This window comes from Uloborus diversus, chromosome 2, assembly GCF_026930045.1.
Source record: "Uloborus diversus isolate 005 chromosome 2, Udiv.v.3.1, whole genome shotgun sequence".
Lineage (NCBI taxonomy): Eukaryota > Metazoa > Arthropoda > Arachnida > Araneae > Uloboridae > Uloborus > Uloborus diversus.
The window spans coordinates 12,032,591-12,045,040 of NC_072732.1; the positions used below are offsets into that span (position 1 = coordinate 12,032,591).

General features: G+C 32.9%; 1 protein-coding gene across 1 annotated transcript in view; it reads right to left on the reverse strand.

The window, feature by feature from the left end:
- LOC129217813 (muscle M-line assembly protein unc-89-like) overlaps positions 1 to 12,450 on the reverse strand; it is a 161,798-nt gene that overhangs the window by 70,972 nt on the left and 78,376 nt on the right. Inside the window, exons 25-26 of the mRNA XM_054852152.1 lie at positions 11,373 to 11,542; positions 9,614 to 9,764 (exon numbers count right to left, since the gene is read on the reverse strand). Coding sequence (XP_054708127.1) covers positions 9,614 to 9,764; positions 11,373 to 11,542 — 321 coding nt within the window. The remainder of the gene's footprint in view (positions 1 to 9,613; positions 9,765 to 11,372; positions 11,543 to 12,450) is intronic.

Sequence of the window (12,450 nt, forward strand, 5' to 3'; positions counted from 1 at the left end):
TGTTGTACTTATATTTAATTTTGTTCCAACTATCTGTGTTATAGTTTATCCAATATGCACTGTTCCTGAAGAAGAAAATACAAATTATTCTTTAAAAGACTGAGAAAGGAACTTCCGATAACTCAAACTACCGATTCTTTGAAAGTTTTAGCTTGTCCCTAGGGACTTTGAGTTATTGAGAGTTGACTGTAATGAGAAAAAAAGTAATTTAATGGTGTACGTGATTTTTTTTATCAAATAGAACCTGAGCTCGATTTTACTAGCCTTCTAATTGTTAAGAATCAAATGAGAACAATGAAATTTTCCCCAAGAATTGGGTGTTTCGTAATTTTTGCCGGTACAAAATTTCCTTCCCCCTTTTCTCTGTTTCAACAATCTTACCATTTAATACATTTAAGGGGGAGAAAATTTTAAATATCAGTAAAAAGAAGAAGAAAGAGTTCAATTCAGGGTTAGAAATAAATATACATTGTTGTGAGTTCATCCTATGTATATGGCGGTTCAAAGCTAGATAGACTTAAGAAGGAAATAATATGTGAATGTATTTTCTCTTCTTTCTTTCTTTTCTGATAATTGCTAATGCATCTTAATTTTTTAAAATGGCTCTCATACACCCTGTATGAACTGGATAGAACATGTGTAATATGCAGTCTGCTGAACAAAAATCTCTTCAGTTGGGAGTCTCTACATGACATGCAGTTTTTAAAGATATATACTTTTTGCTGTAACTCAGGAAAAAGTATTATTGTTAGATAGGTTCAAGAATAAATCACCAAGTAGGAATAATTTTTTTCTCGCACCTGACATGTAGAATGGAGCTATACTACTTTCTGTGTATTATCTTGCTCTGCAAGTACTTAGTGCAAGGGTAGGAATTCTCCTAAAAATCAACTCAGAAATGACACTTTTCATGATGATATGCCTATATTGTAGGATAAAATAAACTTGGTAGACCCTAAGAAATTTTCTCTAAAAAAAGAGAAAAGCCTATGCTGCTGCTGTTTTTTTTTCTGATGAAGGGGGGGGGGGTACAGTTAACCAAAACATATGCTCAATATAAAGCTGTTTGTTTTATCTATATACTTTGTAACTCTTGCAGTCGTTTCTCTTCTGCAAAAAATTAGAATATGATATTTTTAATTTTTCTCTTTTCAAAAGAAATGAAAAATGGGGGAGTATTCCCTCCTCTCAAATTGTAGTTTTGTGGTCGAGGGGAGGGGAGTGAAGAGTATTATAGCTTATTGAAATAAAATAAATATAATGAGTTGAGTAAGAACCCAACTATAAACATTTGGATCAAAAAATATATTTAGATCAAAGTTTAAATGGGTTGTCCCCAAATGGGAAGTAATTTTATTTTTATAGTGCTTATCTTGTGTTGTGGTCTGAGCATTACCTTGTTCTTTCAGTACAAAGAAGTCAGTTTGCTTTGTGTTTCTCTTCACTGAAGTTGAATCATTTCTTGCCCTCATAATTTTTAAATTTAGTCACTAACTTTTTGCTTTAAAATTGTAAATAGTAATTTGTTTTATTTAAATGCCACAGAAAACGAATTTCTCTTTCTTGTGGTTGGAAAAAGCAGACAAAAATGTATGCAAGATCAGCATTGGTGCTGTTCAGAAAAGGATCACTTTAAAGCATTTTGTTCTGTTTATACACTATCTTTCCAATATTGATAATCAAGGATTTTTACAGGTACTGTCTCATGCAGATGTGGCGAGCAGTGATGTTCCCATTAATTTTTTGAGGGTATACTCCCAGTAATCAGTTATACACAATATGTGTATGCGATCATATACATAATGTCATAATGTGAGAACTTTTGAAGCTTGAGGGTATAAGCTATATGTTTTTAAAATGTTTGAGAGTATATAGCGTATGTGGAGCATACCCAATGGGAACACCACTAGTGGCAAGACATAAGAGGTTGAAAGTAGATTGAAACATCAAGCTGTATTTTTAATTCCATGTTCTTCGTCCTCTACTGAAAACAAATTAGTTGTAATGAAGCAATTCAAAGCTTTTGCCCCAAATTCACTCCAATATAAAATTTTGAAAGCGGAGATTTTCTTAGTTTTACTTGCGGTAATAAACAATTATTCATTTGCATCTTTAAATGATTTATCTGTTATTTACAGGGACATATCTGATAAAAGTTAAGTATACATAAAATTTTGGGCTTGCAGCCTACTTTAAATCTTTCCTTATTAAGGATATTTCTTTCTCATTCTTTAATTCACTTTGATGAAACAATAACAAGGTAAGTAAAGAAGCACTTGAACAGACATTTATTCTACTGGTATATGTTTCTACTTCATAATGTGTCACTGTGTTAAATAATAAAAGATTGAATGCATTCTGTTGTAGTTTTCAAGAATTTGAAACGTTTTATAATCCAATATGAAAATCAAGCTAATGAATTACATTTAAATTTAAAAAAAAAAACTTTATATTTGTTGTCTTCAAAATGTACTAAAATTTTATAAAAATTGTGTCCTAAAACTTTTGAAATCATCACTTGCATAATTTTAGCAAAATGCATTTTTTGTTTGTTTATAGGGGACAATATTAAAATTCAGAAGAGTTTTTAATATTTTTGGATGGAAAGCATCAATACATGCAAGTAATATATTTTCTGAATTAGTTCATTCAGCGGTATGTTATTGTCATGCATGTGTGACTTAATTTTAATAATTTAAGTAAGTTATAGTTAATATTTGGGTATGTTTGTTTGGGAAGTATTTACCTAGACTCATCCAAAAATAAACACCTTTCTAGTAAAAGAAAGCACATTCTCTAAGTACGCATTTAACATTTATTTAGTAAAGAAATTTGCAATCTTGTTTTGTTGAAAGAATATGATAGAAAAAAAAACTTCTGTCCAGTAAAATTTTATCTATTTGTTCCAGCCCTTTATTGTCATTGTCTCTTATGGAACATTTTTTCAATCTCCTAGCACATCTTTATTACTATTACAGGTGTAGGTATTATTCTAATTAAAAAAAAATCCTATAATTCCTAATACCTTCAAATTTATACTAAATATCCTACAATTTTCGTAACTTCACCTCACTTTTTTTCAAAAAAAGAAAAATTTCCTGCTTAAATTGGTTCAACCTTTTTTATTAGTCTTGTTTACAGTCGAAAGTTGCATGTGGTATGATGTAACTTCAAAAGATTAATCACTAACATATGAAACCTCAAATGTGAGACTTCAGAATTCAAATTTTTTGCCAGTGCGAAATTGACTTGCAAAAAATCTAGAAAATTGTTTGAGTGATCTCAATACCAGTCTAACCACATGAACATTCAAGTAAATTAATGAAAATGTTTCCTTTTTTTAGTAAATTTAGATTTTACACTTTTGCAATTTGTTCTAAGGTGAATGGTGGGAATCCTATGAACAACATCTAAGGGCACATGTGAACAGTTCCCACATAAAGTTAAAATTACTGAAACCTACTTTAAGTGTTTTTTAAAAATGCATAGGTAAACACAACAAAATTACATCACTTTTGGAATGTTGATTATTTATGGACGGTTGCAACTATGTTAACATTTTTTACCTTCTAGTTTTTTAAGTCACTTAAAATAGAAGCCAATTTTTTCAAATATTTTCTTCTTATTTTCAAAAATGCTCACCTTTAATTGACTCAAGGTATGGAAAAGGGCAAGAATTTATTAAACAAAAGGCATACTGCTGCACCCTTCTCTGTTTAGTTTTATTGTCTTGTGATAATTTCTTTTCTTTTCTTTCAGTGTCTTTGCAGAAATAAACCGGGAAAGAAGAACCAAGAGTAAAAAAGTGTTAACCTAGTCAAAAGGCTTAGTTTTTGGTGCCTTTGACATTTATATTTTAATTCTGTGCTATGTCTTTCAAGTACAATATACCTCGAAAAACTTGATATGACGAAAAATTATTTCTCCCCTTTTGCATATTTTTCTAATGTTATTTTTCATTCTTATGTTGAAGCGTTTTTAATCAAAACTTTGTTATGTGGAATATTTTTCGAAGTCAAATATGACTTTTTCGGAAAAACCGCAGTTTATTGTCTTGAAGCCACTCAAGGAATGTTTCCAAAAGTTTCACACCCCTTCATTATTTCTCTCAAGGGTTACAAATGATTAGGCGAAGCTTATCTTCTGTCACTTTCATTGTGCAGCCTAGGGGATTCAGAAAATTTAAGTCCAAGAAACATACCTAAAACTTTTTGCCCCCTTCTCATGCCATTTTGTTGGACCTTTTGACCCTATTTTCACCTCCTTGAAAATGGGAGATGAACGGAAAACCCCTTTAGAGACGCAGAGAATGGTGAAATCCTTTGTCTAACTTCTTTTGTTCCAGTAATCCAAATCTTTGATCAGTTTAGTTGTGGTAAATCACTACATTTTGCTACTTCTTTGGAGTATCCTTTTTAAGCTTTCATTATATGTTTCCACTTATTTTTAACTAGTGTGACTAATTTTTAAATTATGATTATACCCTTGTTATCTCGAAAACTTGATATCTCAAACTTTTTTTACCGTCCCTTCGACTTTGTGATATCGAGAGTATACTGTATTTGAGACATTTTAAGAATAGTTTCTTCATTAATGTTCTGCAACTTAATCATTATTGAACAAAAACTTATCAATGCAAATTTAAGTAAAAGTTTTAAGACCAGCTGATATTAGGAATGTTGTTCTTAATTGAATAAACAGTGGGGTTGTTTTCTTCAGTCAAAAGTGCTACTTTTAGTCACTGGAGTTGATAGAATGTGCAAAATAAATAATAATAACATGGACCCAGAAAATACTTTCATTTTCCCAGCAGTTATTTTTTAATTAATTTTTTTAATGTCCGATTTTTCAAACAAGGCATAGTCTTTATGACGTCACAAATGATCAACTTATGCGCATACTTCACTGGCACTCTGAATGCTTACACTTGCTGTTTACCACAATTCCACGTTATGATAACCAAAAAGCAAATTTAATATTGCGCTCTACGCTTGCTATCAACCATATCCTTGCCATACATGTGAGTAAAGAAGCGAATAAAATATTATGCTCTGTGCGAATGGCAGTTCATTATGTGTTATGTCATGGGCAGAAGAATAAAAATTAAAATTGATTCTATGCATCAATTTAAATATTTTTTTAAAAATAGTAAACTTTGTCAAATTATTTTAAAAATGATCAAATACTATGTTTTTAAACATGCTCTTTCAGAAAAAAAAAAAACTTTCAAATTTAGGAAATGACCCCATTCAGCAATGGTTTGATATACAATTATCCTTGAAAATTATACTTTTATTTAAAGTGTCAATTTTTTTAAATTACTGCATTAAAAAAATATCCTTAGTGGCACAGAACTCACAAAAAAATATTTGAGATTTTAGTCAAGACTCTTAAGGTTTTTTTTTTTAAATAGGTTTTTCTTACTTAAAAAATTCGTGAAAAACATTTTGTTCACTGCTAAAACTAATAAAATTGGCAGAAAAATTGATTTGGCTAAAAAAAAATTAGTCATTTAAAAGTTAAAAGAAAGATTAAAAATTTTAATTGAAGAAATGCTAATGAATTAGTAAATATGGATGAATAAACATATTGATGTCAAAAGTCGCCATCTAAATGCTAATTTTGCTACATTGGAAATTATTGCCGATAATTCTGTATTACTTTACAGTGTTTATTATGGGATTAGTTTTTTTTAGTTATACATGCTATTACAACTAAATCTACATTGCTGTTTCAAAGTTAATGGATGTAAAATACTTTTAATACTTTAAGTTACCCTTAAACATGTATTATCTCAAATTTGTTGCTTCGCAAAAAGAAATTCAGTTGCACTGAAAACTATGGTGATAAAGATTCAAACTATATGGGCAGTGTTGTCATATCACTATAAAGCTAAAAACAATATAAAACCGAAGTATAGATCAAAGGTACCTTACTAGAAGTAATTTGCTCAAACAAGCAAGCAAAAAGGTAAAAATTGCCTGGTAATTTTTATACTTTGCTCTCGTCTATTTTTCAAAATTGTAATATTTTTACATAATTTTCGGAATGTCTTAATTTGAAACTTGTGGCTATTCTCCCGTTTCTTTATTCATAAAATTATGTATAGAAGCTTACAATTATGTTGCAAACCTTAATTTCAGAAATTAAAATTTTAATTACTAATATCAAAATTAAATCAAGCTTTATTATTTACCTAGTTAGTGTAATTTTTATGATTGGAAAACTATGTAAAATGACTGTTGTATATTTTGTTCAAAATATCATATACTCTTTGAACAAATAAAAAAAAGTAAAGAAACTATATTCTTATTTGGGGTGTAAATCTATTTCTAAATTATCTAGTCTTAATTATGGTTAACATAATTAAATCAATTAAATTTTATCATATAATGTCAATTTCAATTCTTTATTTTAGTCAATTATTCATATCCATAAAGATGGTAGTTGATGCAAGAATATAAATAAAATTAATTGAATTTTCAAGAGATTTTATTTTTTATTTATTTGCAAAAGATTCATTTTACATTGGAATGAAATTGCTGATGTTGTTAATATTACCTGTATGTATAAATGCTTATAAAAATAAAGTTAATTCTACAATCTTCTACACTTTTTCTTTTTGTATTTTACTGAGTGATACTAGACGAATCTATCTTCTTCCAATACTAAGCACATTTTTTATCCATTATATATGTACAGCGTGCATTTTTCAGGTTATTATTTAAATAGAACTTCAGAAAAATACCGGAGTGAGTAAATCTCAAGTTGATCAGCATACAATCAATTTTTCATAATTTTGTTTTCAGCCTCTGAAAGTGGTTATCTCATTACACGAAATGGCCGTTTTTCACGAACTAATTTTCATATTCTTAAAATTTTTATGAAGTTTATGAAAATTTGAAACTTACACCATTTGTCGTCTTTCATGAAAGAAAGCTGCATTTTGAAACCGCTATGTAATAAGATACCTGCTTTCAGGTGACAAAAATAGATTTTTGATAAATACATTTAGCCAATAAGGAATCTACTTTTGAACTTTCTTGTGGAATTTTCAGAGGCGTATTTAATTCGAAAATTTTGGGTTGCCGTTTCCGAAAATTTTCGACTGACAACATATTCTAAAACTAAAAAAATTAAAAGTTGTTTTTAAATAAGTTTGTAATTATTTTTGGAGAGTTTTTTCGCGGGGGAGGGGGTGGGGTCTAAAATTTTACTTGGGATTTTGGTGGTTTGATGTATCTACGTTTCGGACTAAGAAAAAATACAGCTTCAAAGTATCTGAAAAAAATATTTGTAAAAAACCTCATTAACAGAAACAAAAAAGAAAAAAGTTTCTTCAAATAACGCAAATTGTCTTTCATCGGACAGAAACGATCATAACGGACGTTCTTCAAACAACGAAATAAATCATTCATGTAACAAACAAAAAAACGAGCATTTCTTCAAATAACGAAAAGTTGACTTCATGTAACAGAAACTACCATAACGGACGTTTCTTCAAACAACGAAAAATTTCCCACATTTAACGGAGAAGAAAAGAAACGGGGAAAGTCGAATGACAGAAAATATTCCTCCCACAGCGGGAAAAATATGGACGAAACTTTCTTCATTTGACAGGAGAAAATAAAAACGGAAATTCGTCAAATGACGGAAAATTTTCCTCCTATGACGAAAAGAAAAAAGAAGGACGTTCCTTCATTTGACAGGGGAAAATAAAAACGGAAATTCGTCAAATGACGGAAAATTTTCTTCCTATGACGAAAAGAAAAAAGAAGGACGTTCCTTCATTTGACAGGAGAAAATAAAAACGGAAATCCGTTAAAAATCGTGAAAAGTCCGGCAGCACTGCTGCCAAGAGAATTTCCGTCAATTGAAGGAATTATTTTTGAGAGTGTACGTACATACGGACGTCACGAGAAAATTCATTGTAATTAACTCTGGGGTCATCAAAATGGATATATCGGGAGCCTGTAGGTTCTTAGGCACTTATCCACGTCTGGTCGGGTCGAAAAAAAAACTCAACATTGATTCAGGGGTGAGAAAAATGGAAATTGAGGCCGATTTTTGAGTGAAATTTTTTTTCCGAATACAATACTTCCTTTTTACTTCCTTTTACAAAAAAGGAAGTATTGTATTCGCGAAAAAATTTTCATTCAAAAATCAACCTTAATTTCCATTTTACTCACCCCCGAATGGATATTGAGTTTTTTCCGACTCGACCATACGTGGATAAGTGCCTAAGAACTTATAGACACGCGAAATATCCATAATGATGATTCCCGAGTTAGTTACAGCGAATTTTCTCGTGACGTCCGTATGTATGTGCGTATGTATCTCGCATAACTCAGAAACGGTATGTCCTAGAAAGTTGAAATTTGGTACGTAGACTCCTAGCGCGGTCTAGTTGTGCACCTTCTCTTTTGGTTGCATTTGGATGTTCCTAAGGGGGTCTTTTGCCTCTTTTTGGGGGGAAATTGTTAGTTTCGATGTAAACTCAAGTGGTGATATAATTTGTCAGATACTTGGCGATATATCGCCAGTCTTTTGGTCGCCAAGTTTTGTCGCCAACTTGGCAACAAATTTGGAGATTTTTTTTTTAAATCTGATTTCGATTCGGCCATTGTTGGTGATATTTAGAGAGTAAACTATTGAATCACATTAAAATTGCCAGTAACGGTGAAATGACATTAAATTGGAGTAAAAGGAAGTCATGTGATGCACACATCAGCTCGTTTGTAAAAGGAAGTAAAAAGATAAATATTCCGCTTTATTTTTAGTGCTATGTTATCTATGTAATAAAGCAGTAGCCTTCGTCCTTATATAAGGTTAATGGTGAATATATGCAAGACTTGAACTCTCTTTTCAAGCAAGAGTTATCTCCTTCTTTGACAATACACCGGGTACGTAGCATTAATATCAGTATGCTGGATTCTCTTGTGCTTGAAAGCGGAAAGCTGGGTTTGCAACACGGACTACCATCAACTTAGACATTACGGCAGGGACTGATGTTTTCCGTTTCACACATAAAATGTCTTAAGATATCAGCTTGTATAAACGGAAAGCTGTGTTTGCAACATGGACTACCATTAACTTAGACATTACGGCAGGGGCTGATGTTTTCCGCTTCACACATAAAATGTCTTAAGATATCAGCTTGTAGAAACGGAAAGCTGGGTTTGCAACACGGACTACCATCAACTTGGACATTACGGCAGGGACTGATGTTTTCCGCTTCACACATAAAATGTCTTACGATATCAGCTTGTAGAAACGGAAAGCTGGGTTTGCAACATGGACTACCATCAACTTAGACATTACGACAGGGCTGATGTTTTCCGCTTCACACATAAAATGTCTTAAGATATCAGCTTGTCGAAACGGAAAGCTGGGTTTGCAACATGGACTACCATCAACTTAGACATTACGACAGGGGCTGATGTTTTCCGCTTCACACATAAAATGTCTTAAGATATCAGCTTGTAGAAACGGAAAGCTGGGTTTGCAACACGGACTACCATCAACTTAGACATTACGGCAGGGACTGATGTTTTCCGTTTCACACATAATATGTCTTAAGATATCATCTTGTAGAAACTGAAAATATGCTTACCACCGCACGCCGATGGGCTTTGGGTCTGTAGTAGTTCGGGCTTCTAGAGTGCATGGCTGTCCTTCAGGAATTAGCTGAGGCATTAAACTCTTTATGAATTCAAATACACTTGCTGCTTTTCTCGTATCTCCAGTTTTCACTGATGGTATGACTGAAATTAAAAAAAAAAAAGAAAAACAATATAATTGCAATTCTTGCACCTTTTTTCATTCCGAAAGCATTTAAAAAATAGGAGTCTACGTACCGAATTTCAACTTTCTAGGACATACCGTTCTTGAGTTATTGCGACATACATACGCACATTCGCACATACTCACATACATACGTACGTAGATACGGACGTCACAAGAAAAGCCAATGTAATTAACTCGGGGAATGTCCAAATGGATATTTCGGGTTCTTATACGTTCTTAGGCACTTATCCGCGTGTAGTAAGGTTAAAAAAAAAAAAAAAAACTCAACATCAATTCGGGGATGAGCAAAATAGAAATTAAGGCCGAATTTTGAGTGAAAATACTTTCGCGAATACAGTACTTCCTTTTTTTGTAAAAGGAAGTAAAAAGTATGCACATCGCATTCTGACATGGATCGAATTCGAGTGACATCTTTAGAATTGCCCCAAAACTATGAAACTAGTGTTAACAACACTGATTTTAGATATGTTTGGGGCTCTAAATCGAAATATGAAATTAGTTTTTCTCTAGCAGCTCTATTTTTTTTTTAAAGATAAGTACTGCTGTTTTACCCAAAATGTGCAGATTTAACTCCATTTTGCGCACTTCTAAAGCAAATGTAGGCTTCTTAAACAAGGATTGCTGCTGGCATATTTGCCCTATTTTCAGCCTGAAGTGTAGTAACTTACAGGAAAGTTCACCAGATGCATTAAAAGTTTGACACGTTTAATAATAAGGATTCAACAAGTTACGGTCAATTTGTAAGTTCTTGGTTTGCATATATTCGCATCACGCGATGTTCGATGAGCTGGATCTTTGTATATACAATATTTTTCAGGCCCCAATTAATATAGTGGGTTACCCGAAATAACATTTTTTGGGGGGTCCTCTGAAGTCAAACCTGATAAACATAAAAATGAATGGGGAACCACCATTTCAGTGTTGGGGTGTTTTACCACTCGTTCAAAATATTTGTTGGGAGGCAGAGTATCCCACACTTAAAAAAGGTAAACAAATAAAGGAAAAAACTTAAGAAAATGATGATAAAGTTTTCTTAAGTAAGACTACTACAATTTTAGTCATTTTGAGGCTCTTAAAAATAGGGACCCATGTCCAAGAGCCTAATTGGTCTGTTTGGTAATCAGTCTCTTATTATTTGTACAATACAATAGGAAAAAAAATCCCTGTTTTGTGTTTTATTTGATCTATAGATGTAACTTAAACGTTTTATGCATATGTACATGTTATATCTTAGAAATTTGAGCTTCTGGATGAAAGTACATCCACGAAATCAATGTTTAGTAGTCAATAACAAAGCCGAAACTTAGCATCACGTTTACTTTCCAAATATTTTCGTGTTGAGAGCGAGAAATTCGTTTTAGCTCTAAAATTCGTTGCTCCTGAAAAAGCGTTATAGCCATTTCGCGTAAGTCGGATCGCGTTGTAGCGGGAGTCGACTGTATTCTCTAATCAGTTACAATTTTGTGAAAGAGATCTCAGCTGGAGAATCGGTTCATGCTGATGAAGTGATGAGGACGGAGCGAAGCGAGATTAGTGTCCAAGGATAGGGCAGCAGACGAACTCACCGAGCAGCGGGGCTTCGCTGACAGCTTTTCCCAGCTTGTTGGTCGCCATGGCGGTGTACATCCCTCCGTCCTCGCTGGCGACACCGTGAATGATGAGTGAGGCCAATCCCGTGTCCTCTGCGTGGACCACATAGCGCTGGCCTTCCATGATGTTTTTGCCATTGCGATACCTTCAATACAAAGCAGTTATACTCATCAATTAGCATTTGAGTAGTTATAAAGGGTGTCCCAAAATTAACGCAAGATTTGAATTTGCCACCATTTTTTCCATAAATTGTTGGCAGCCATGAAAAAAGAACAATTTGACAGTCGAGAGTTTAGGGTTAGTAAAAATGGGGTGTTATTGTACCATACAGCTAGAGAGAGTGAAACATTTCAATGACTACATAAGGCATTTCCTAGTCGCGTACTCTCTCATTTCGGTCATCAGAATTGGCACCCTAGATCGTGTGATTTAACATTTTTAAATTTCTTCTTATGGGGTTATTTGAAGCCAAAGGTCTATGTCAACAAGCCCACAACCACCCGTGCATTACCGTGTTGCGATACCGAGCGCCAATAACAGTAACTGCTTGACCAGCCTCAACTTTCATTATTTTTGAAACAATTGTTCAATAATGAAAGCGCGTTAATGGAGCGTATCGTATAACGCTCCATTTTTGATTACCCTAAACTCTCAGCTGTCAAATTGTTCTTTTTTCAGGGTTGCCAACCATTTATTGCAAAAATGGCAACAATAAAATCTTGCGTTAATTTTGGGACACCCTTTATAATATTTGTCAATTATGTTACTCAACTTCTTTACTAATAATAAAGCTGAAGGTCTCTCTGTCCAGAGGATGTTTGTAGGATGTCTTGATCTCTGTGACGCGCATAGCGCCTAGACCGTTCGGGCCGATTTCCATGAAATTTGGCACAAAGCTAGTTTGTAGCGTGGGGGTGTGCACTTCGAAGCTATTTTTCGAAAATACGATTTTGTTCTTTTTCTATTTCAATTTTAAGAACATTTTCTGGAGCAAAATTATCATTAGAAGGACGAGTAAATTACGAAATTATCATGACGTGGAATGGGAGAGCG